Raw genomic sequence first — 25,631 nt, forward strand, 5'->3', positions numbered from 1 at the left:
TGGAAGTGAAAGTGGTCACGGAGAATGATGGCCAGACCACCTCCCCTTTTAGAGTTTCTTGAGAGGGGGATGATTTTGTAATGTGGTGGGAGAATATCCGCTATGATTGCATGCTGGTCAGAAATGAGCCATGTTTCGATTAGAAGTACAATTTCTAGATGGGTTTCTTCCAGCCAATCTTTGAAGAGTTGGGCCTTATTTGTAACTGAGCGAATGTTCAGGTAGGCGCCAGGAAGTGTGGATTGTTCTGGGAGGGGCGAAGGTTCCGTACGTTGTAGATTTTTTAGGGATCGTTTTCTTTTGTGTGCTGGTCTGGGTGGGTGGCGGGTAGTGTTGATCACAGGGATGGGGAAAGGACCTGTTTCTCTGACGTCATGAATGAGCCGGTGGGGGCGGATGAATTTATCCGGTCCTGGAATTCTAGTCCATGCAATGTAGGTTGGTATAGGTTCGAAGGCTAAAGCTTTTGTAATCCAGCCTCTTGTGCTAAGCAAGTAGAGGAGGAGGAAGGCAATGAGCTTGTGAGTGGGGATAGACATGTTGGGGTGGTAGTTAGGTTGATGAAAGAGGGAGGCTGGGCTGGGAGAGGGAGGGGGCAGGCTGGAGAAGCTAGGGAGGAGGGAAGAAAGTCAATTAAGGGGAGGTGGGCAGATACGAAAGACTCAAGGCAGATGAGAGGAAAGGATCAGAGAATAGGTCTATGAAACAAAGTTCAAAATGAGGTTAGTAGCAGGTAAGATGAGAAGGACTATGAGCGGATCTATACTAAGTGAGAACAATGTGCAGGTATAATAGAGAGACTATGAACAGGTCATAAGACGGAATAAAGATCTATGTTGTACGAGGTGAAAGTCTTGAGAAGAAGTGCAATATGAATCTAGAGGCAGAAGAGGTGTAAAAGGCTAAGAACAAGTATGTAATAAAAGTCTATAACAGGTATGAAATAGGAGTCGTGGGTAGATATGAAGAATAAATCTATGAACTTGAGAGATGATGATCAGATCAGGGTGGCCGCAAGTGAGAGTCAAGGAATATAGTACGTGGCCCTCACGAGTTAGTGACACTGAGATAGGTGTCGGTCCTTGGCGTCTGAGCCCTTAAGAGGGCTGGAAAGACAGGCCAGGTGCCGAAGTGGCTGCTGGGGGCGGAGCAAACCGCCGATCGCGATGCTCCTCCGGTGCAGTGAAGGGGGACGACTCGATCTCCCTTCCCCTTCACTGTGCTGGGGCAAGAAAAGGCCCGGTCTGCAGAGCCCTTAAGAGGGCTGGAAAGGCAGGCCAGGTGCCGAAGTGGCTGCTGGGGGCGGGGCAAACCGCCGATCGCGATGCTCCTCTGGTGCAGTGAAGGGGGACGACTCGGTCTCCCTTCCCCTTCACTGTGCTGGGGCAAGAAAAGGCCCGGTCTGCAGAGCCCTTAAGAGGGCTGGAAAGGCAGGCCATGTGCCGAAGTGGCTGCTGGGGGCGGGGCAAACCGCCAAGCGCGATGCTTCACCGGTGCAGTGAAGGGGGACGACTCGATCTCCCTTCCCCTTCACTGTGCTGGGGCAAGAAAAGGCCTGGTCTGCAGAGCCCTTAAGAGGGCTGGAAAGGCAGGCCATGTGCCGAAGTGGCTGCTGGGGGCGGGGCAAACCGCCAAGCGCGATGCTTCACCGGTGCAGTGAAGGGGGACGACTCGATCTCCCTTCCCCTTCACTGTGCTGGGGCAAGAAAAGGCCTGGTCTGCAGAGCCCTTAAGAGGGCTGGAAAGGCAGGCAAGGTGCCGAAGTGGCTGCTGGGGGCGGGGCAACCCGCCTATCGCGATGCTCCTCCAGTGCAGTGAAGGGGGACGACTCGATCTCCCTTCCCCTTTACTGTGCTGGGGCAAGAAAAGGCCCGGTCTGCAGAGCCTTTAAGAGGGCTGGAAAGGCAGGCCAGGTGCCGAAGTGGCTGCTGGGGGCGGGGCAACCCGCCGATCGCGATGCTCCTCCGGTGCAGTGAAGGGGGACGACTCGATCTCCCTTCCCCTTCACTGTGCTGGGGCAAGAAAAGGCCCGGTCTGCAGAGCCTTTAAGAGAGCTGGAAAGGCAGGCCAGGTGCCGAAGTGGCTGCTGGGGGCGGGGCAAACCGCCGATCACGATGTTCCTCTGGTGCATTGAAGGGGGACGACCCTTCTTGAACCCCGATACCGTAGTCTGTCCTATCACACCCTCTGGAAGCGCATTCCAGGTGTTCACCACCCACTGGGTAAAGAAGAACTTCCTAGCATTGGTTCTGAATCTGTCCCCTCTTAACTTTTCCGAATGCCCTCTTGTTTTTGTAGTTTTTGAAAATTTGAAAAATCTGCCCCTCTCCACTTTATGCCCTTCATGATCTTGTAAGTCTCTATCATGTCCCCTCTAAGTCTCCGCTTTTCTAGGGAAAATATCTTTTAAAGCTACCTTGTCCCGAACCATGCTCTTTTGGATGTCTATTGGCCTTCCCCCAGTTTCTAGTTTAAAAGCTGCTCTATTTCCTTTTTGCCAGCAGCCTGGTTCCACCCTCGTTAAGGTGGAGTTTATCTTTGTGGAAGAGGCTCCACCTTCCCCAGTATGTTGCTTAGTTCCCAACAAATCTAAAACCCTCCTCCCTGCATCATCGCCTCATCCATGCATTGAGACTCTGGAGCTCTGTCTGTCTTTTAGGACCTGCGCTTGGGACAGTGAGCACTTCTGAAAATGCTACCCTGGAAGTTATAGATTTTAACTTCCTAACTAAGAGCCTAAATTTGGCTTCCAGAACCTCCTTACCACATTTCCCTATGTCATTGGTACCCACATGTACCAAGACAGCAGGCTGCTCCCCAGCACTGTCTAAAATCTTATCAAAGTAACGCATAAGGTCCGCCATCTTCGCACCAGGCACCAGGTGGCCTCACACTTTTCAAACATGGATGGGCCTGGATCTTCTTCTCTATGGTTCACTACACTGCCCACCAAGCTACTCCAAACACCTGCTTGCTGCTCTACTAGGATTTCCCATATCTGCAGGTGTCATAGAGGATGGTGTGTACTGTTTCTTTCACATCTTTGGGGGTATGAAGGGGGTCAGTGACCACTGGGGAAGTGTGGAGGTGTAATGCCTTCATGCATTCAGTGGTCATCTGGGCAGTTTAGGTATCTTTTTGGCTCTTATGTACTTTTAAAACAAGTCGAACTCTGAGGGGAAGATTCTCAAAACCTTATGTGCCTTTAACATGGTCACTAAACCTGCTCCAGCCAGTTTAGCGGGGCAGTATTTTACTGGCCGATTATCAGAATGGATCACTCTGGTCTTTTCTGAGCTTCCTAGTTGTCTCCAACTCTGCCATGCAAATATGGTACAGCATGGTCATTAATATTAAAATGAGCACTCCGAGCGATTCTCATTGCTGGGTGATTCCCTAACTTTGTTGTAGCGCTGATTGGCTCAGGCACTGAGAGGAAAGTAAGGTTTGAAAACTCAGATCCTCAGAGGGAACGTGCTATCGAGGTGCAGAGCAGCGGGAACGTGCTATCAAGGTGCAGAGCAGCCTGCGAGGTTCGCTACAGCCGGCCAGGATCCTCAGCAGGCTGCTTTAAAGAAGAAGAGGGCAGACACAAACGACCAGGAAGCCGCATGCTGGACAGGGGGAGCAGGTAAAGGGTGCTGTTGGACATGAGGAGCAGGGAAGAGGGACAGGGGGAGTAAGTAAGGAGTGCTGTTGGACAGGGGGAGCAGGGAAGATGGACAGGGGGAGCAGGTAAGGAGTGCTGAAGAGGGACAGTGGGAGCAGGCAAGGGTGGTGAACAGCCGAGGAAAGAGAGACAGAAAGAAAGACAGACAGACAGAAAGCGGCCAAGGAGAGAAAGAAAGAAAGACAGACAAACACATCTATTCTAGTATCCATTAATGTAACAGGCTTAAAGACAAGTTAAAAATAAGCATCCAAGTGTCACTTTATGCCCTTTTTTGATATATTTCTGTTTGGAAAATAAGCCCCATAGCACTTCTTACTTCACTGTTCTGTCCTTATGGATCTCCTTACTAATAGCTATATTTGGAGGGGCATTTTTGAAAAAAAGTCTAAGTCCAACTTGGACGTTTCCATCTGAATATCCAAAGCTGGAGGAACAAGAATGACCATTTTTGAGTGGCAATCTGCTGGATGTCAGTTTGGGTACCTTTGTGGCACTTAGACATTTCTAAAACAGGTTTTGTTCCAAACGTCTAAGTTCTAGCCAGGATGTCTTGCAGAACATTTGATTATTGCTGCAAGACGTTCATATCTAACCTGCCTTTAGGCACACCCAAAGCCTGCCCATAGCACGCCTCCACCATGCCTATCTTGTGCTCTGGATGCACAGAGGTGGGACACTTTGCTAGACGTCTAGAAAGGTGGTTTTGATAATCGGCACTTGGACAACCTGGTGATTAGAACATCCACGTGCCGATTTAGGATGCTTTTTGGACTTCTGTGTTTTTTGTTTATGAGCCTGATAGTGAATTATCTCTGAAGCATTTCTAAAAAGCAGTTAAAACCAGGCATTTTGAACAGGCCTATGGAACTACAGCTTGCAGCCATGAGCTAATCCTTTGTAGAACCACCCTATATTGGCTGAATAACAGACATTTCTGCTATCTTGAATGAGTGTATACTTTTTATCTTAATCTGTATTCCCTTTTGTCCTCTATTTTATTAGCTTGAATAACAATTTGTCTTACATGTTACATGTTAGTTATATTATATTTGGAATAAATAAATAAATAGTGATTTCACTCCAGATATCGCTCGAATTTGATAATGTTATTTTCACTGTTTCCCAGTGGATGCAACACTGTTACCTCTTGTACTATGCCTTGCATTCCACTAAGAACTAGGTCTAAAATAGCTCCCCCTCTTGGTTGTTGCTCCAAGAAGCAGTCATTTATAACATATAGGGATTTTAACTCCCTGGTGCTCCTTGATGTAAACATAGTAGATGACGGCAGATAAAGACCCAAATGGTCCATCCAGTCTGCCCAACCTGATTCAATTTAAATTAAAAAAAAAAAAAAAAATTATTCTTAACTTTTTCTAGGCAAGAATCCAAAGTTCTACCCAATACTGTGCTTGGGCTCCAACTGCTGAAGTCTCCGTCAAAACTCACTCCAGCCCATTCACACCCTCCCAGCCATTGAAGCCCTCCCCAGCCCATCCTCAACGAAACAACCATATTCAGACACATACCGTGCAAGTCTGCCCAGTACTGGCCTTAGTTCTTCAATATTTACTATTATTTTATGATTCTAAATCCTCTGTGTTCATCCCACGCTTCTTTGAACTCCATCACCATTTTCCTCTCCACCACCTCTCTCGGGAGCGCATTCCAGGCATCCACCACCCTCTCCTTAAAGTAGAATTTCCTAACATTATTCTTGAATCTACCACCCCTCATCCTCAAATTATGTCCTCTGGTTTTACCATTTTCCTTTCTCTGGAAAAGATTTTGTTCTACATTAATACCTTTCAAGTATTTGAACGTCTTAATCATATCTCCCCTGTCCCTCCTTTTTTTTAGGGTACACATATTCAGGGCTTCCAGTCTCTCCTCATATGTTTTCTGACTCAAGCCTCCTATCATGTATTAAGAACATAAGAAGTTGCCTCCGCTGAGGCAGACCAAAGGTCCATCTCACCCAGCAGTCCGCTCCCACAGCAGCCCATCAGGCCCATTGCCTGAGCAGTGGTCCCAGACTCTCCCTAAACCTACCTCTATTCCTATCTGTACCCCTCAATTCCTTTATCCTCTAGGAACCTATCCAAACCTTCTTTGAAGCCTTGTAACGTGCTCCGGCCTATCACAGCCTCCGGAAGCGCATTCCATGTATCCACCACCCTCTGGGTGAAAAAGAACTTTCTGGCATTTGTTCTAAACCTGTCCCCTTTTAATTTCTCCGAGTGCCCCCTTGTACTTGTGGTTCCCCATAATCTGAAAAATCTGTCCCCGTCTACCCTTTCTATACCCTTCAGGATCTTGAAGGTTTCTATCATGTCTCCTCTAAGTCTTCGCTTTTGAAGAGTAATGTTAGGAAATTCTTCTTTACGGAGAGGGTGGTTGATGTGCGGAATGCGCTCCCGAGGGAGGTGGTGGAGAAGAAAACGGTAACGGAGTTCAAACAAGCGTGGGATGAACACAGAGGCTCTCTAATCAGAAAATAATGGGTATACATTGAAGGAACTAAGGCCAGTACTGGGCAGGCTTGCACAGCTTGTGTCCGGTATATGGATATTGATTTGAGGGTTTCAATGGCTGGGATGATTAAGATGGGCTGTAGTGAGCTTTGACGGAGGCTCCAGTAGATGGAACCTAAGCACTTTACTGGGCAGGGCTCTGGGTTTCTGGCCCAGAAATATCTAAGAAAAAGAACCATTTAAACTTAATTTATGGAGCATGTATGGTTTGGCAGACTGGATGGACCACTCTGGTCTTTATCTGCTGTCATTTAGTATGTTACTATGTTTCTATGTAATATTGGAATAATTGAAATCACCTATTATTATAGAGTTGCCTAATTTGTCAGATTTACTAATCTCTGTAAACATTTTTTCATTTGTCTGTTCATTCTGTTCTGATGGACCGTAGTATAGCCCCACCAGTATACTCCTTTCACACATGGAATTTCTATCCATAAGGATTCCATGCTGCTATATGTTTCATGTCTGTTTTGTATGACTCAATTCCCTCTTTAACATTTAGTATCATTGCAATATAATTTGTACATTGATAACTGATTGTCTTCCTTCCACCAGGTTTCTGAGATACCTATTATAACTACCTTTTCATTTAGTACTACAGTAAACGAGATCTGACAATTAAGTTCGCAAACTCATTCTAGAAAAAGTGCTATACCTCATTGCTGAATATCACTACAGCCACTTCCAAATTAGTCACCTTCAAAGTACTCTCCTTGGAAAGCTATGCACTGGCACCTGTGTCTTGTCCACCCTTCAAAGCAATTTTGGAACTCTTTTTATCCCAGGACAAGCAGGCAGCCTAGTCTCACATATGGGTGACGTCACTGACAGAGCCCGGATGCGGACAGCCTCGCAAGCAGACTTGCTTGTAGAAACTAGAAGTTTCGAGTCAGCCGCACCACGCATGCGTGGTTGCCTTCCCACCCAGCACAGGGCGCGTCTCCTCAGTTCTCAGTTTTCCACGGAGCCGAGAAGTCCGTCTTTAACTCTCTGCATTTAACTTTACTTCGTGCCTTCTCTCACTGCAGTTTGTGTTTATTTTCTTCACAAATCGCTGTTTTCTTTTATTTCTTTTATTTTCTAGTTTAAAAAAAAAAAAATTTTTTAATTTTTAAGAATTATTTTGTGGACCAGCATCGGTCTGTGGACCGGCGGTTAAAGAACCCTGGGCTAAGTCATGGGCCAGACCCTACCCATCTCTACCCATTCTCCACTCAAGACCCCGCCCCCATAATGGTACTAATTGTAATACTATTTTTTCCATTCATTTTTCATAGATACACAATATAATCTTATTAACAACATATAATGGTTAACCACAAAATTAAACTACACAAAGCACACTGACAGCAGATATAAATTCTCAAAATTGACATAATTCAATCACTAAATTCAAAAATAAAATCATTCCCCCTACCTCTGTTGTCTCCCTCCCTCCATGCTATGCCTTACCTTCTGGACTGCTTCCTCCTGGCCATTTTATGCCGCCCCCAGTGTTATCTTCAGGCTGGCTCCCTCTTCCTCACTGATGCAGTGCACAAAGCTGCGGGCAGCGGCTCCTTGTATGTCCCGTGTCTCATCTGGAAGCCTTCCCTCTGACGTTGCAACGTCAGAGAGGCGGCTTCCGGTTCAGGTGCAAGTCGCATTTAGGAGCCACTGCCTGTGACTTTGTGCACTGAATTAGTGAGGAAGAGGGAGCTGTCTCGAAGATAACGCTGCATCGATCGCACCGTGGACCGGCAGTTGAAGAACACTGTTTTGGGCCTGATGCACCTCCTGGCCCTGTGGACCGGCAGGAAATTTTTGTGGACTGGCACCGGTCCACAGATTGGTGGTTGAAGAACACTGTACTAGAGTAAACATCAGTGCTATTACTACTTCTCACTGACCAGTTGAGGGTAAACCTCTCACTGCTCATCCTTTGGTCTCCAGATTCATGAAGGGATGTTTCAATGTAAAACCACCTTTCAAACCTCCTCCAGTAGTCTGGGACCTTAAATGTAGTTCTTTCCAGATTAATGAAACCTCCATTTGAACCAATAGCTAGAGCTCATCTCAAGTTTCTCACCTGGAAAGTTGTCTTTCTAATCTCACTCACTTCAGCAAGAAGAGTCAGTGAGCTTCAGGCGTTAGTAGCAGATCCACCTTTACAGTTTTTCATCATGACAAGGTTGTTCTTCGCATACATCCAAAATTTCTGCCGAAAGTTGTCACTGATTTTCATCTCAGTCAGTCAATTGTACGTCCAGTTGTACGTCCAGTTTTTTTTCCCTAAGCCTCATTTTCATGCAGAATAAATGGTGCTTCATACTCTGGACTGTAAGTGTGCTTTGGCCTATAACATCGACAGAACAAACCGCATAGATCATCTCCACAACTTTTCGTTTCATTTGATCCTAACAAGTTAGGACATCCTGTTTCCAAAAAACCAATTTCCAATTGGGTGGCTGCCTGTACTGTATGTCATTCTGTAAGCTTCTGGCATTTGTAGACAGACATTTCAAACTGTGTTTTTTCCCTACATTTACAGGCTGCTTAGAAGTTGATGGGGATAATTTGCACCAATTACTCTGCTCTCCTGGCTTTCTTCCACCATTATTGAAATATTTCTATTGGGATTCTCTAAATGTCCTGTTTCAATAGTATTCTTCAAGGATACTGCATACCAAATATGTGCTCCAGTGTGACTGTCAGCTTTTCTACTCATTTTAGTTTAAAAGCTTCTCTATCTCTGTTTAAATGTTAGTGCCAGAAGCCTGGTTTCATCCCAGTTAAAGTGTAGTCCATCCTTTTGAAATAGTCTCTCCCTTTTCTAGAATGTTCCCTAGTTCTTTATAAATCTAAATCCCTCATCTCTGCACCATTGTCTAAACCACAGGTGTCAAAGTCGGTCCTCGAGGGCCGGAATCCAGTCGGGTTTTCAGGATTTCCCCAATGAATATGCATGAGATCTATGTGCATGCACTGCTTTCAATGCATATTCATTGGGGAAATCCTGAAAACCCGACTGGATTACGGCCCTCGAGGAGGGACTTTGACACCCCTGGTCTAAACTATGCATTTAGACTTCAGAGCTCTACTTACTTCTTGAGTCCTGTGTTTTGAACTAGGAGCATTTCCAAAAATGCTACCCTTGAGGTTCTGGATTTCAGCTTTCTACCTAAGACCCTAAATTTGGCTTCCAGACCCTCCCACCCACATTATCCTATGTCATTGTTACCCATATGTACCAAGACAGCCCTAGCACAATCCCTCCCTAGCACAATCTAAAGTCCACCACCTTTGTACCAGGGAGGCAAATGACCAGGCATCCTTCATATCCACCAGTCATCCAGTTATCTACTTGCCTAATTATGGTATCACCAATTACAATGGCTCTCCTAACCCTTCCCTCCTGGGCAGAAACCCCTAGACACACACTCAGTTCGAAAGAATATTGAATACCATGATTGACAGGTTCTGGCTACAGGATTATTTCCTACTTCACTAAGGTGATGTTGCCCTTTAAAGAGATCTCCCTCCTCTAAGGCAGCACAGGAGCTTTCAGATTGGAGGTGGGACTTTTCTGCAAAATCCTATGTAACTCTCTGTCTGCCTCAGCTCTTCAAAGTTTGCTACTTTAGCCTCAAAAGACTGGACTCATTCCCTGAGAGCTAGAAGCTCAGTCAGTTCTGCATAATTTATTCGGGCTCTATAATCCAACCCCACCCCTCTAAACCCTTTGTTGCTTCTGTTCCATGCTGTAACAAAAGAATAAAAATTTAGCAGGATCATCTTCTTCTTGTTACTGTTGGCCTTAACCTTGTTCCTAATTTTCCCATTTTATGTTTAAATGTGTTTACTCAGTTTCAAGAATCATCAGAATAACAAGTACAACTTAACCGGTACACCATGCCATAACCTCTCCCCTACCCACCCCAACTAAAAAAAAAAAAAATGAGAAATGTCTCTCATGCTGTCATCCAAAAACAAAAGAGTGCTGTAATTAATCATTCAACAGTCTGCTGCGAGCAGAAGGCATTAGAGATTGTCAAAATCCCACACAACTTGATAACTTCGCCCCCTAGGAGAGTCCATGTCTGTAAAATCATGGCGCTCCAAAGCAGCTTGTCCAATCATGAGGGATCGCCAAAGAGAATAAGAAGGTGTGTCTGTTGTAAGCCAGGCAGTCAGAATCATTTTCAGTCCCAAAAGGACAACACGTGCCTAAAAGGCTGTCATTCCCCCATGTTTTGGGAGAGAAAATGTATAAACTTCAAAAAGAGCTTGTGGAGTAGGCATCCAACGCCATCGCCAAAAAGTCGAAATACAGTTTCCTAAAAGCTGCCAGAATGTGAAAACTCTGGGAGAAGTCCAAAATTGATTTACTAAGGAAGCATAAGACTGCCCACATTTCAAATAGCAAGAAGAACCCATAATAGACATCCGATAGGTTCTAGTAGGGGAAATATGTAAACAAAACAAAAATTTATGTTGGAGTTCCCACAGAGTAATACTAGGAGTCAATCGTAAAGCTCTCCTCAAAGAGCGTTTCAAGTGGAGTGCAGAAATTGGACTCTGTAAATCATCAGTCCAAGTTCTAGCTAGAATGTCCAGGTTAATGCCTGGCTGACAGTCTAAAATGCCCAGCACATGAAAACGTAATGGTATATGGGTTTGGGCCGATAAACTAAACATTTCTGATAGTTGCTCTCTACAGGACTCCAACAAAGAACAAATAGACAAAGATTGTACATAATACTTCAATTGAAGATAGTAAAAAACCTCAGTATGCAGTAAGGAATATTTACAGCGTAACCGTTCAAAGAAATAGATAGTACCCTCCTCATTGACCACCTGAAACAAATATTGCAATCCCTTCTCCTTCCAAAGTTGAAAGGAGTTACAGTGAATTCCTAGTAAAATATCACCATTACCCTGTATAGATAAATACGGTGTTACCCTTGAAGATAATTTAAGGCTTTTGCAAACCCAACACCAGACAGAGTGCGCTGATAAAAAAACCAAATATGTAGAAACCTGCATTCGTAGAGCAAGAGAAGTGACGTGAAGCAGATAACTAAAATGAAAAGGGTGTAGAAGAGAAAGTTGTAGAGACGTAGCAGAAAAGGTAGATGTCCCTCGGAACCAATCATTGATATGTCTCATTTGGCACGCTACAGCACACCATTTAATATTTAACAACCCGTAGCCCGCTTGTGCCCTTGGTAAACAAGCCCTAGCATGGGTAAGTCTCGCTCTCTTTCCACGCCACAGGTAAATTTGTAAAGCTTTAATAAGGAGTCGTTCCTGGGAGCGGGAAATCAATAAAGGCAACATTTGAAAATGATAAAGCCATCTGGGGAATATTACCATGTCATATAAAGCTACCCTCCCGACTACCGATAAGGGAAAATCAGCCCAAAGTTTCAGGAGCTGCAATGTATCAGCAAGTAATGTGGTAAAATTCTGTGCATATAACTGGGATAAGTCCCGGGGGAGAATAACTCCCAAATACTTCAAGGAGTCACGGGCCCAAGAAAAAGGGAAGTCCCCCTCCCAGGAATCTTGTAGAGCTACTGGTAAAGCTAATACTAAAGACTTCTGATAATTAAGAGTAAAGCCAGAATAAAATTGAAATTCATCCAAGGCCTGCAAGAGATGTCCCATAGAAGCCCTCGGGTTCTCCAAAAGGAAAAGTAAATTGTCAGAAAAGGCTAATACTTTGACAGTCTCTTTAGGGAAATAAACTCCAACAATATTCGGGTCATTGATGACTGTTCGTAAGAACGGTTCAAGATAAAGTACAAACAGCAGCGGGGACAGGGGACACCCCTGTCATGTCCTGCGAGCAATAGGGAAAAAATTTGTGCAAAGATCATTAACCATAATATGTGCTACCAGAGATGAATAAAGGGTCTGCAAAACTCAGAAATATCATCCATCTAGTCCGATATATTTTAAAACTCCAAAAAGATAGCTCCAATCTACCTGATCGAATGCACGGGTGGCATCTAAACTGACAATAAACGTAGGAAGTTGACGATGTTGTAGATAAGCCATAGTAAGCACAACATTACGGACATTAATCACAGATTGGCGACCCTGAACAAAACCGGCCTGTACTGGCCCCACCAAACGTGGCAAAGACAGTGACAAACGATTTGCCAAGATCTTTGCTAATATTTTAAGATCCACATTGAGGAATGATATCAGGCAGTAGGAATCTATAGAAGTGCCCTCCTTCGGTTTAAAAATTAAGGCTATGATGGCTTCATTAGTGTCTGCAGACAACTCCCCCGCATTTATCATTCTAGAATAATAATCTCGAAGCGGAATGCCCAAGTATGGAGATAACAACTTATAGAACTCGGCCGAGAACTCATCAGGACTGGGGGCCAAACAATTACGATGAGAAGCAATAGCTTGATGAATTTCTTTAATGGACTGTGCAGCATTCAAGGCACCCTGCTCAGCAGCAGTGAGTCACGGACCCCTGAGAGTAGCTGCATAGAACTGGCGAAAATAGTCATTAAAAAGTTTTGCAATTTGATCAGATTTATTATGAAGCATTCCCTGAGAGTCATAAAGACTTGAAATAAACTGGCTGCCCTGCTCATGTTTGGTGAGACGGGCCAACAATTTCCCAGAAGATTCCCATATCGATAATATTGATATTTATAATAACAAAGCATATTTTTTGTGTGTTCGTGGATTAACGAATTAAGGGCTGTTTTGGTAGAAATCAAAACCTCCTTTGTTATCGAAGAAGGGTGAAGTATATATGTCTGTTTAGCCAGTCGCACCTCTTGTTCTAAATGAACAATACCCGTGGAAATACGGCGATTACGAGCCACCACATAAGCTATGCAGTCTTCCCTAATCACAGTTTCCAAGATGTTGTTCATTAAAGTTAAAGTAATCCTCCCATTTAGTTTGAAGATATTTTTTAAAGTAAAGATTAGCATAAAGATAACTAAGGAATCGCCACCGAAATGGGCCTCTTATACCAAACCCTACATTAATGTCCACCCAGATCAGCGAGTGATCAGAAATAGCTGAAGGGCCCATGTCTGTCGTGTCTACCTGGGGGAATGCCGTCTTGGACACAAGTATATAGTCAATCCATGAAAAAGTGCCATGTGCTCGAGATCGATGCATATAATCCCTCACCCCTGGATGATATAAGCGCCATGGATCGACCAATTCTAAAGCCGAACACACCAGACTGGGATCGATCCAGAGCTGCATCCATAACCTGATTATAATCACCTGCAAGAAATAAAGGTCTATGTAAACGTGTAGACATCATCTGAACTAGGTGTTGGAAAAAAACTCATGGTGGTATGTATTAGGCCCATATATGTTTAAAAGATAAAATTGGTATTGTCCCACTGATACCTGTAAGAGTAAATAATGACCCATATGGTCCTGTTCCAAAACAGTTACTGTATGAGGTACAGCTTTATGAAATAAAATAGCCACTCCTGCCTTCTTTTGTTTGGATGAGGCTACAAAGACCGAGCCCACCCAAGATTTGCGTAATTTCAATGTTCAGATGTAGAGAGTCTAGTTTCTTGTAAACATACTATATCTACTTTGTAGCGTTTGAGCTGGTGCAAAATTGTTGTACTTTTAACAGGAGATGTAATGCCAGACACATTCCAGGAAATTATACGTAGAGAATTAGAAACAAAAAGAGCAGGCCCAGAATCACATGTAGAGAGCTAAGGTCCCGGGTGCCCAGCCTCACCCTGGACCACTGTGATAGCTCACAGCAATTAAACATAGATGACAGCATATAAAATCTATTTAACCAGAATAAACATAACTGCATAGAGAGAAGAAATATTTGGAAAAGCATAAAAAACCAACCCTTCCCCCATCCTCCCCCATACCCAACTGTAACCCCAAAAACATCTCACACCCACCCTTCTGACACTTCTCGTCCCCTGATCAAACAAGGAACCAGAAGGTACAATCACGATATAATGCTCCCCCCGAACCCAGGGCCACTAAGTCATAGAAACAAATTATGACATTTATGTCTAAAAACAGCAACAGTGAAGAACAACCTCCCATGCAAACAGATAGTTAATAGTGGGCTGAATAAAAACAAAGCCTCCACATAAAAAAAAAACAAGTCCCTAGTGTCAACAATAAATCCACCATTTAACAATCAGTCATGATGGAATAGAGCAAACCTCCAAAACAGCTCCCTTCAAAAGAAACATAACACAATCCAATCAGGTAGCAGGAGCTGTCTGATCCAGATGAGTATTGATGTAAGCATCTGCTGCACTAAAAGTGTCAAAAGTGTGCCAAGTCCATTGGTGTTTATTTTGGCGCATAAAACATAAAATGGTTTACATTCTTCTGTAAGTGCCACAGAGTAATCTTGGAAGATATGAACAGAGAACTCCTCAAAACACAGCGTGTCCCTAATCAACTTATATTTCCATAATATGACAGCCTTGTGATTATAATTGAGCAACTTAATGATCACCATCCTGGGGTGCACCTCACGGACCTGCAGCCGACCCAGGCAGTGAGCACGCTCCACTCTGATAGGGCCGAGTTCCTTCCACAGGGGAAAATTCTCTGTTAACCACTGTTCCAGCCACTCCAGAAGTACCGAGTCAGCTACTGATTCTGGAATTCCCAAAAGCCGCAAATTGGAGCGGCGGGAGCAATTCTCCAGATCCTCCAAGCACTCAGTGTGTAACTTAGTAAGTGTCTGCAAGGCCCTTAGATCCTCCGCATGCATATGGGTGGTCTAGGGTTCTCCAGATCAGTAGTCCTCCTCGTCATGTCTGTAATGAACGTCTCCAAATGTGTGAGCTGTTCTGATAGACGGTCTAATCCCAGTTGCATCACTGTCGTAATCACACTGGTAAGTTCTTTTAAGGCTGCCTCCGAAAACTGGCTCACCTTGGAAAAGACCACCGGCGCCATTTTTTCTTTAGCTGCGCGAGGGCGATATTGATCTTTTTTGGCTAACTTTGCTGCCATCTCTGCCTTAGTTCTTGTCAAATACTGGTCCATGCAAGGCAAAAGTTGGACCACCAAACTTCCGTGGGTTAAGAGAAGAAAATAGACACTGTAAAATTATAAAAGTGGCCCCGGGTTCGGGAGCTGAGCCAACTCGCATCAGCTTCAGCTCACAGCATCACGTGATCTCATTTTCCCATTTTATACAGTAAGCCTGGTAGCTAGGAATTTCCAGATGTGGATTATAATCTCTTGCTTGTCCTCGGAGAAAATGAAGTTACCCACCTGTAGCAGGAGTTCTTCAAGGATAGCAGGACACATGTTTCTACAAACCTGCCCTCCTCCTCCTTATAGAAGTTGCATTCTATTAGCTATTTTAGTAGACTGCCTTATTTCCACTCAGTGCTTGCAGGCGGGAAGGTGCTCACATTTGTGCTACTTTTTCCAAAATTTTCTGAAATTAGAAGCTGGGAATGCATCTACACAGGACTCTGTTGGATGAAATCTCCCCCTGTGGAAATGTGTGTCCTGCTGGTTCTTGGCGAATACCTACTACAGGTGAATAACTTCACTTTCACTGTATTGTAGAATTGGCTATAAATTTACAGTGTGTTCGTTTTACTTTTTTTCATAAGATAATTTTTTACAGAAGATAATTCATAAGATAATTTTTTACATTAAGATAATTATTAGGCAATTAGAAGGTCTGGTCTTTGCTTATATGAGGTTAGATCTGTGACCTTTGTTCATTTTATCCAATATTATAAACATACAGTATATGTTTTCTTTATCTAATAGGCTTTAGATAATTTAAAGGAGGGAAAGCATCATCTACGCATTCGACCTGCAGCAGATATACCAATTGCTGAAAGAGCACAGTTGAACTACTGGAAAACAAGAAAATGTAATAGCAGGCCAACAGATTTTCCCATCAAAAGTCCAGCATTTACAGGTAGTCCTATTGAGTCATTCCCTTTTGAATATTAATATGAAAGACATAAGACAATTATTTCTTTTTACTATAATCATATTGTCTTGTATAAATTTAGAAACACATCAACATTAAGAGGGTAATTTTCTATTGATTGCCTAATATTAGACGTTGAGATGATGCATGCTAAGTACAAGTTTTACTGTGGCAATTTCCCATGCAATTGTCATTATAAAATACTCCAGGATAGTCCGACTAACCACAGGAATGGACCTTGGTACCACAGAAACCGGGTTATACAGAAAACCAAATGTGAAAATCCAGCACGGAAATCGCAGTACATCACAAGCATTTATCTTACAGATTTATTGTCTTTTGAATGCTTGTGACTGCATTTTAAGGACCCCTGAAGAAGGCTAGATAAAGCCTAAACACGGCCGGTGTAGGGTTTGGTCAACATTAATGCAGTGCAACCATTGTGTTTATATTGTTGGAATAAGTTTGACTTTCAGTATATTGTGATATATTTTATTTGTTTTATACATCAATAAACTTTACAATTTTAAATTCTTGGAAGTCTAGAATCTGGTTCCACATTATATTCAAATATATTTTATTGAGCAAACAAAAACTGCAACAAAGCAATGATACAAAAGACAAGACAGCTCAACATTTTAGGAAGTCAAACCCAAACCCCATAGATCGCATTCCCCCCGAACAAACCCCCCATCCCTAAACAAACCCAAACAACCCCCCCCCAGGTCCTCCATCCAAATATTCAGTACCACTGAAACACCATAGAAAGCAGGTTTACCAATCAGAACAATATGAGTCACAAAACAAAAAAATTCAACAGTTAAGCACCCGGCTGCGAGCCAGAGGAGTCAAGGTAGTCCAAAAAGGTTCCCAAGTGTGCTGAAAGATGCGGCCTGGGAGAGAAGAAAGATCCTTCACATCCCTCCTTTCCCACATCAGGAGCGTAATCATCCTACATCGCCATAGTGAATAGTCCGGAGCATCAGCCTCAAGCCATTTTAACAAAATACATTTCAGAGCAACCAGGACAGTCCACTTGAGGAAAGCTGCAGCTCCGTTTGTGCGAGGGAAATAATGTGGAACAGTTCCAAATAAGAGCAAAGGGGAACTGCGAATGGTAATATTCCAAATGCCCTCCACAAAAACAAAAATAGCAGTCCAAAAATCTTGAACATTAGGGCAAGACCAGAACATGTGTCCCAAGCCCGCTTCTGGAGCTTGGCAGCAAAGACAGGCAGCAGTGTCACGGAAGTGTGATAAATAAGCCCTTTTAGGAGAAATATACAAACGAAAGATCAACTTATGATGTTGCTCCCAAAAGGTGGTGTATTTTCGAAAGGCAGGCAGCCGACGGACAGTCTGCAAAAGTACATCAGTTGGCAACTCTATAGCAGGATCACGAGACCAAGCATCTCGCAACTTAGAATGGTCAAATAAAGGGGACTCATCTTTCAAATGGCGATGATGGAACTTAAGGGGGACCGGAAATTTAGGTTCCACATTATAAAATACTATCATAACGGATAATGCCTCTTCTTTACTACAATGACTTTCGTAGAGATCAGAATCAACAGGTAACACTTGAGGGGAGGAATGCTGGCCTAGCGTCCAACCCTCAGTAAACCTGGTTCTAAGAGAGAGATGCAGATTGTAGAGGCTTAGCATTAAAGATAATTTTCACAGCAACCTGTAAACTGCATATAAAATTTGCATATATTTGCTTGAGGAGAGAGCTGTTGACTAAAAAGCTCCTTTGGATCTGTTTAGGCCCTTTTTGAGACTTTAGGGAGTAGTAAGTGGGAGAAAAGCCTAGAAAACTCTTAAACTCAGGCCAAGTGCACTATATTTCATGGAGGTGTGAATCCTCTCACCGTAACTGAAAAACACTCCTTGAGGAGAGACCTCTGGCTGGTTTCCACCTCTTAGTTTGAAACTGAACTCAGAACTTTCTTAGAGATCAGACTCCACAGGTGACCCTTGAGGTTAATAACCCTCCCGCCCACCCCAAGGTAGAGCTTTTTTTGGCTCTTCAACCAACCAGGAACAGGGCATTGCTTTGGTAGGATTTTTTTGTTCTTTCATAAGAACATAAGAATTGCTGCTGGTGGGTCAGACCAGTGGTCCATTGTGCCCAACAGTCTGCTCTCGCAGTGGCCCCTAGCTCAAGGACCAGTGCCCTAACTGAGACCAGCCCTACCTGTGTACATTCCAGTTCAGCAGGAAGTTGTCTAACTTTGTCTTGAATCCCAGGAGGGTGTTTTCCCCTATAACAGCCTCCAGAAGAAGAACGTCCTTACGTTTGTACGGAATCTCTCCCCTTTTAACTTTACAGAGTTCCTTCTCATTCTCCCTACTTTGGAGAGGGTGAACACCCTGTCTTTATCTATTAAGTCTATTCCCTTCATTATCTTGAATGTTTCGATCATGTTCCCTCTCAGTCTCCTCTCTTCAAGGGAGAAGAGGCTTAGTTTCTCTAACCTCTCGCAGTACGGCAACTCCTCCAGCCCCTTAACCATTTTAGTCGCTTTTCTATGGACCCTTTCGAGTAGTACCGTGTCCTTCTTCTTGGATGGTGACCAGTGCTGGATGCAGTATTCCAGGTGGAGACGTACCATGGCCCAGCACAGTGGCATGATAACCTTCTCCGATCTGTTCGTGATCCCCTTCTTAATCATTCCTAGCGTTCTGTTCACCCTTTTCGCCACTGCCGCACATTGCGCGGACGGCTTCATCGACTTGTCAACCAGTGCTCCTGTCTTTTTCCTGAGGGGTCTCTCCGAGTACTGCACCAGACCTGTATTTGTGTATAAGATTTTTGTTACCAACATGCATCACCTTACTTTTATCCACGTTAAACCTCATTTGCCATGTTGCGGCCCAATTCTCGTCTGCAAATTTAATCACCTCGCTCATCGTACCAATTTCCAGGTTGTTTATAAATTTGTTGAAGAGCACAGGTCCAAGCACCGAACCCTGCGGCACTCTGTTCGTGACGCTTTTCCAAACCGAGTATTGTCCATTTACCCCCCACTCTCTGTTTCCTAGCCGGCAACAAATTTTTTATCCACATGAGTATTTCACCCTCGATTCCATGGCTCGCAATTTTTCAAAGTAGTCGTTCATGTGGGACCTTGATGGATTGATGATTGATGATGATTGATGAATTATTTGATGAGAATATATGAACATAATGTATGATTGGATTCCTTTGCCTTGTTTAGTTTTTGTGTATATGTTTACATGTTTGTCTTTTTAACTTATTGATGGTGTTATGAATATTAATAAATGTTGTATGAATGAATGAATTTATATGATTTATATGATTATATTGACTATATTGATAGATTATTGAGTTAGTGGATGAATTTAAATTGCGATTTTAAAGAGTGGGTTCTATTGATGGGTATAATTGCCTGGACTGTGCCATGATAACCAGGGGAGATATTCAATGATACTGCCTGGTTAAGTAATGCTGAATATCGCCCCTGATCCATTTAGTGTGATTTAATCAGGCATGTACCTTTTCTTCCCAGTTAAATTGATTTGAATATCAGGCCCTTCATATATATATATATATATATATATATAACTGTTGCCTACTTTTCAGAGGCTTTGCACACATATATAAAAAGACAATGAAAATCTGATTAAGAGAACTTAAATTTTGTTTTTAGGACTACATGATAAAGCTCCATTAGGGCTGATAGATACTCCATTGATAGATACAGAAGAGGAGATCCATTACTGCTTTCTGGCAATAGACTTGGTGGTCAAATACCCTGCAGTAGTCAATGATGATAATTTACTATGGATCTCTGAGGATCTTGCACTAATAGAATGTGGATGCAGTGAATTCCGCTTCATAGGTAAGGCTAAATTCATATTTCTTTCTAAGTTAGTATTAAAATGCTGATTTAGTAGATAAAGAAGAGATATGTTTAATTAGTTCTTTAGTACAAGTTAATTTGTAAACAGTATAGAATCTAGTGAATTGCCAATTGCTAATTTCATGAACATAAATCATTTTATATTGTGACCAGTCAGACACGATGCCTGCCATGGTCCCAGATAAGCTGGGGGAAAAAGTAAAAGCAAAATCCCGGAAGGAAAAACCCAGGATCTCCCAGAGGTATATTGTGGGAGATAATGCCAGTGACCACCAGGAGGAGCCAGTTTTATCTGAGGAAGAAGGGAGTGAGTTTTATCCTAGTCACCACCAGGGGAGCTCAAGAGGCCCCTGGACTTCTGCTGACACAATCAGAACAGGGCACGCCCCTAGGGTAGATAAGCCAGCAGTGGCATTCAAACCAGCAAGCCGGTTAGGGAGGAAGTTTGGGTCTTGCCTCCCTAGGGATCCACCTGGGCCAAACAAGGACAGCAGACCTATACCGATGGAATGGACTGAGGCTGAACAAGCAGAAGACTTACCACTTCTGAGCGAGGAGCCTATGGACTTCCAAGAGGCTTGTACTGGCTGTGAATCTAATTATCCTGAATCAATGCAGGTGGACTTGGCTTCAAGCCACAAACTGAGTGTGGTTCTTTTGGAACTGTTTGTGTGCTTTTTTTTGTTTGTTTGTTTTTTTTGTTTTTTTTTAAATGTTGTTTTGGGAAGGGAGCTAGGAGTGTGTGGGGAGAGGTTTTGCTTCCACCTTGGGAGGGATTTTTTGAAAGCCTAACTCTAGGCCTTTATTTTGGCAAAACCTGTTGCACTCTCCTGTTCCTGGCAGACATATACGGTTGCCAGAGGCTTTCCTTTATTTTTCTCTAATGGCTGGGAATTAAAGGAAACAAAAATGCTGAACTTTATTTTGAGTTGTGGACTCAAGAGCAATTAGGACTAAGGAGCAGTAAAAGAAAGTTTGGACTTTACTGTGGACTGTTTGATTTTCCTGCCTGTTTATTTTGGCAAGTTTTTTTTTTCTTTTCTTTTCCTTAAGGCTGTGAGAAATCCTGACTAGTGTTACAAGATATGAAGAAATACTTACCAGCCTTAAGATTTAAGTAAAAAGAACTATGTGCTGACCAACCTTAATTGTGAGGACCTTATTTGTGTTTGATTTAAACTTCATTGCTTTTAAAAATCCGGCCCTGCAGGGTGACTCCATGCCGGGTCACACGCTAGAACATTGTTTGTTGTAGCCACCAGGATTTCTACGGAGCCCTGTTCTGGGCTATAGTGGTGGCCACAATATATGATGACATTAAATAACTGAATAAGATTGCTGTTGATGAAACATAGATGGAGGGAGAAAGAAAAATTGGTTGCTGGGTTGGGCTTGGCATCATAGAAGGCTGGATTTGCCAGTTTCTGTGGTGTTAGTAGAGTCTTCAGGCTAGGAGGCAACAAGAAGTAGGAGGGATAGGATGCAGTGACAAAGCTGTATGCAGAATGGGAAGGCTTGATGGTGTTTGGAAGAACAGATGAGGTTTAACATGGGTTGGAGAGGGGTAAAGCTCAGCAGTAAAATAGGATTGGAAGAAAGAGGACTAAATGCAGTGACAAGTGGAGGCACCACAAGAGGCACCAGGAAAAGAAGGAGATAGCAATTGCACAGGTAAACAGAGTAGAAAATTGGACTAGGGTAAGGTGAAAGGAGGTCCGTTCGGCCGAAAACAAATGGCGTAAAACTCTATATAACAGTCACCTTCTCTATTATAAAGAAAAAGCTTCTCTCTACAAAAAGACCATTCAACAGACAAAAAAGGACTACTATTCAAAACTTATCTCTACCACTAGTAATTCATCCACTCTTTTTAGCATTGCCCAATCTCTTTCAAAATATTCTAAAAAAAAACTTCCTCCTCCTGCTTCAACTTCACCATCTGCTGATGAACTTTCTCAATTCTTCGACAACAAAGTCACCACTATTCGAACTCATCTCGGACCTTCTCCTCCTGCTTTTTCGACTCCTACTAATAAAGATTTAACTTTCCTACCTCTCAGTTCTTTCTCTAATTTCAAAGTACCTTCATTAACTCAACTATTCTCCGTTTTACAATCTATAAATTCTCCAAATAACATTATCGAAAGTTTTCCTCCACAATTTCTCAAAAAATTATTTTCTTTTTTCGGTCCCTATATAAGAGAAATGATTTCCAAATCTTTTTCTGATTGCTACATTCCTACTGCATGGAAAACAGCTCTAGTTTTCCCTAAACTTAAACAATATAACACTGATCCTTCCTTACCCCAAAACTACCGTCCTATTGCCAATCTGCCTTTAATTTCTAAAGTCACTGAAAAAATTATTCATTCTCAACTATCTGATTTCTTCGATCAAACACATGCCCTACATCCCTATCAGACTGGCTTTCGAACATCACACTCCACTGAATTATCGTTACTTGGTCTCATTACAACTATACAATACTTTCACGATCACTTAAAATCGGTTATATTAATTTCTCTCGACTTATCTGCAGCATTCGACACCATTGATCATTCTTTACTTCTATCTAGATTAGCAGATTATAATATCACAGGTCATGCTCTCAACTGGTTTATATCCTACTTTCATCAACGTAACTTTAAAGTTCATGTAAAAAACCAAACCTCTTCTCCGGTAACTCAAACCTTTGGAGTTCCTCAGGGCTCTATTCTATCCCCGTTATTATTCAATATCTTTCTCTCCCCTCTTCTTTCTCTTGCCCAGTCATTAGGATTCTCAATTTTCGCTTATGCCGACGATATACAGCTGCTTTATCCGATTAATACTTTAAACCCCTCAGATATTAATGATCTAAATACCAAATTAGATACCATAAGTGATTGGCTCTTTTCTAATAAACTTTCACTCAACATTGATAAATCCTGTGGTCTCCTTTTCCCCATTAAAAAATCCGAAACATTACCAGGAACAATTTACATTAAATCTACACCTTTATTTATGGATACTAAAATAAAATTACTAGCTTACTTTCCATGACCACATTAGTTCAGTTGTAAAAACATGTTTCTTTAAATTACGTATCATCCGTTCCCACAGCTCCATTCTAAATACTGACTCGATTAATATCCTAATTCATTCTCTAGTCATTTCTCACTTAGATTACTGTAATTCTCTTTTAAATGGACTACCCCAAAAAGAACTTCGACATTTGCAACTCATACAAAATACCGCAATTAAACTCATTAACAAAATAGGAAAATTCAAACATGTCACCCCCCTTCTTAAAGAGGCTCATTGGCTCCCTGTCACCCACTGTATAATTTATAAAATCATATTGCTCTCTTTTAAAATCAAACTCTCCCATCTGCCCTTATTTCTTGATAAACTATTAATACCCCAAAGTTCTCCCCGTTCATTAAGATCTACAGACCAAAAACTCCTTTTCATTCCTTCTTTAAAAGAATCCTACTATACTAGGAAAACTAACTTTGCTATAACTGCCCCCACATTATGGAATTCTCTCCCTCAATTTCTTCGGGATGAAATTCATTTACAAAAATTTAAGATTAATCTTAAAACTTTCCTATTTCAAGATGCCTTCGATAAATCTTAATCTATACTTTGTTTACTTATTTATCTTTTTCCCAAACTAACCTTTACTTCAGCGCATACCTTTTATACCATGTACCCTTATCCCTCATGTTCTATCCCCTCCCTCTATCGCATTTCTTCTTATATTATGTAACTTTTCCCTTCCTTCCTATTGTTCCTCACGGTCAGGTTTGTCAGTATATGTTTTATATGTTTTCTCTAACTTTTCCAACACACTATCAACTAGTTCTTTCTATTCTATTTTAAATTTTATTGTTAACCGGTCAGATATTTGTTTTATGATCGGGATATTAAAAACTAATAAACTTGAAACTTGAAACTTGAAGAAGGGAGAAAGCTCCAAAACAAGTGAAGAAGAAAGAGAAAAGGGATTACTGATTCCAGTGACAGAGGGAAGAGGGGCTACTTTATTTACAAATGTCATTTGTTAAATCAGTTGGGCTAACCTTAAATTTTTTTTTATATATATTGAATAGTTTGCAGCAATTTGCACTTACAGTATCTAGTCATATCCCCTGTAAAAGATTGAGAAAGTCTCAAACATTGCACAAAAAATCTAAATCCCTACAAGATGTTTTCATTCCAGTTGACAAACATTAGCAAACTGGATAGCATCCTGTTTCCATTTCTTACATATAGTAACATAGTAGATGACGGCAGATAAAGACCTGAATGGTCCATCCAGTTTTCCCAACCTTATTCACTTTAAATTTTTTAAATTTAAATTTTTTCTTCTTAGCTATTTCTGGGCAAGAATCCAAAGCTCTACCCGGTACTGTGCTTGGGTTCCAACTGCCGAAGTCTCCATCAAATCTCACTCCAGCCTATCTACACCCTCTCAGCCATTGAAGCCCTCCCCAGCCCATCCTCAACCAAAAGGCCATACACAGACACTTACCATGCAAGTCTGCCCAGTACTGGCCCTAGTTCAATATTTACATTAACAAGTGCTAGAATATATGTATGTGTGTCTTTATTTCTGTTTCTCTCTCTCCCTGGCCCCCTTTGTCTGTCTGTCTTTCTGTGTTTCTCCCTGCCCCTGTATCTTTCTTCTTTTTTTTCTGTCTCTCTTCCTGCCTCCTATGCAGCAGCATTTCTCTCCCACCACTTCCCTGTGCAGCAGCATTCCCTTCCCCTCCATTTCCCTCCCCCCACACCACTTCCCTGTGCAGCAACAGCGTTTCCCCTACCCCCTTTCCCTTCCTGCGGTCTGGCTGGCTCCCTTAGTTCCTTACCGCACCCCCCCCCTTCCCTTCCCGCGGCCCCGTCAAACCTTCCGATTCTAGCAGCGTCTGCAGCACTCTACACTCTACCCGAAGCAAGCTCTGGGGTTTTTTGTTTTTTTACGCGGGCCCAGCCAGCGCAGGAGGAGAAGCCTGGGAGCCAGGAATTAAAGTCCGTTGGGGGAGGGGAGGAGAGCAGCTTCTCTCCCTTCCAGCTCCAGTCCTGCCCCCGGTGACGTCGCCCTGGCCAGTTCACACTCCGATGCCGCGGGAGACGCGATGCTGTACGGCCTCTTTTCTGCTGCCGCGAGCATGGGCCGCGTGCATGCGCACTCCTACCTGCGGGTCTCTACAGCGCACGGAAAACTGGAGCATGCAGGTGGGAGTGCGCATGCACACTTAGGGCTTTATTATATTAGATTATTTTCTGATTCTAGATCCTCTGTGTTCATCCCACGCTTCTTTGAACTCCGTCACCGTTTTCCTCCCCACCACCTCTCTTGGGAGCACATTTCAGGCATCCACTACCTTCTCCGTAAAGTAGAATTTCCTAACATTGCTCCTGAATCTACCACCCCTCAACCTCAAATTATGTCCTCTGGTTTTACCATTTTCCTTTCTCTGGAAAAGATTTTGTTCTATGTTAATACCCTTCAAGTATTTGAACGTCTGAATCATATTTCCCCTGTCTCTCCTTTCATCTAGGGCAGGGGTGTCAAAGTCCCTCCTCGAGGGTTGCAATCCAGTTGGGTTTTC

General features: G+C 42.8%; 1 protein-coding gene across 1 annotated transcript in view; it reads left to right on the forward strand.

Moving 5' to 3' along the window:
* KCTD19 (potassium channel tetramerization domain containing 19) overlaps positions 1-25,631 on the forward strand; it is a 298,880-nt gene that overhangs the window by 65,577 nt on the left and 207,672 nt on the right. Inside the window, exons 3-4 of the mRNA XM_033942930.1 lie at positions 15,979-16,132; positions 19,822-20,013. Of these exons, the coding sequence (XP_033798821.1) occupies positions 15,979-16,132; positions 19,822-20,013 (346 nt within the window). The remainder of the gene's footprint in view (positions 1-15,978; positions 16,133-19,821; positions 20,014-25,631) is intronic.

The sequence above is a fragment of the Geotrypetes seraphini genome, chromosome 4 (genome assembly GCF_902459505.1).
Source record: "Geotrypetes seraphini chromosome 4, aGeoSer1.1, whole genome shotgun sequence".
NCBI classification, from domain to species: Eukaryota; Metazoa; Chordata; class Amphibia; order Gymnophiona; family Dermophiidae; genus Geotrypetes; species Geotrypetes seraphini.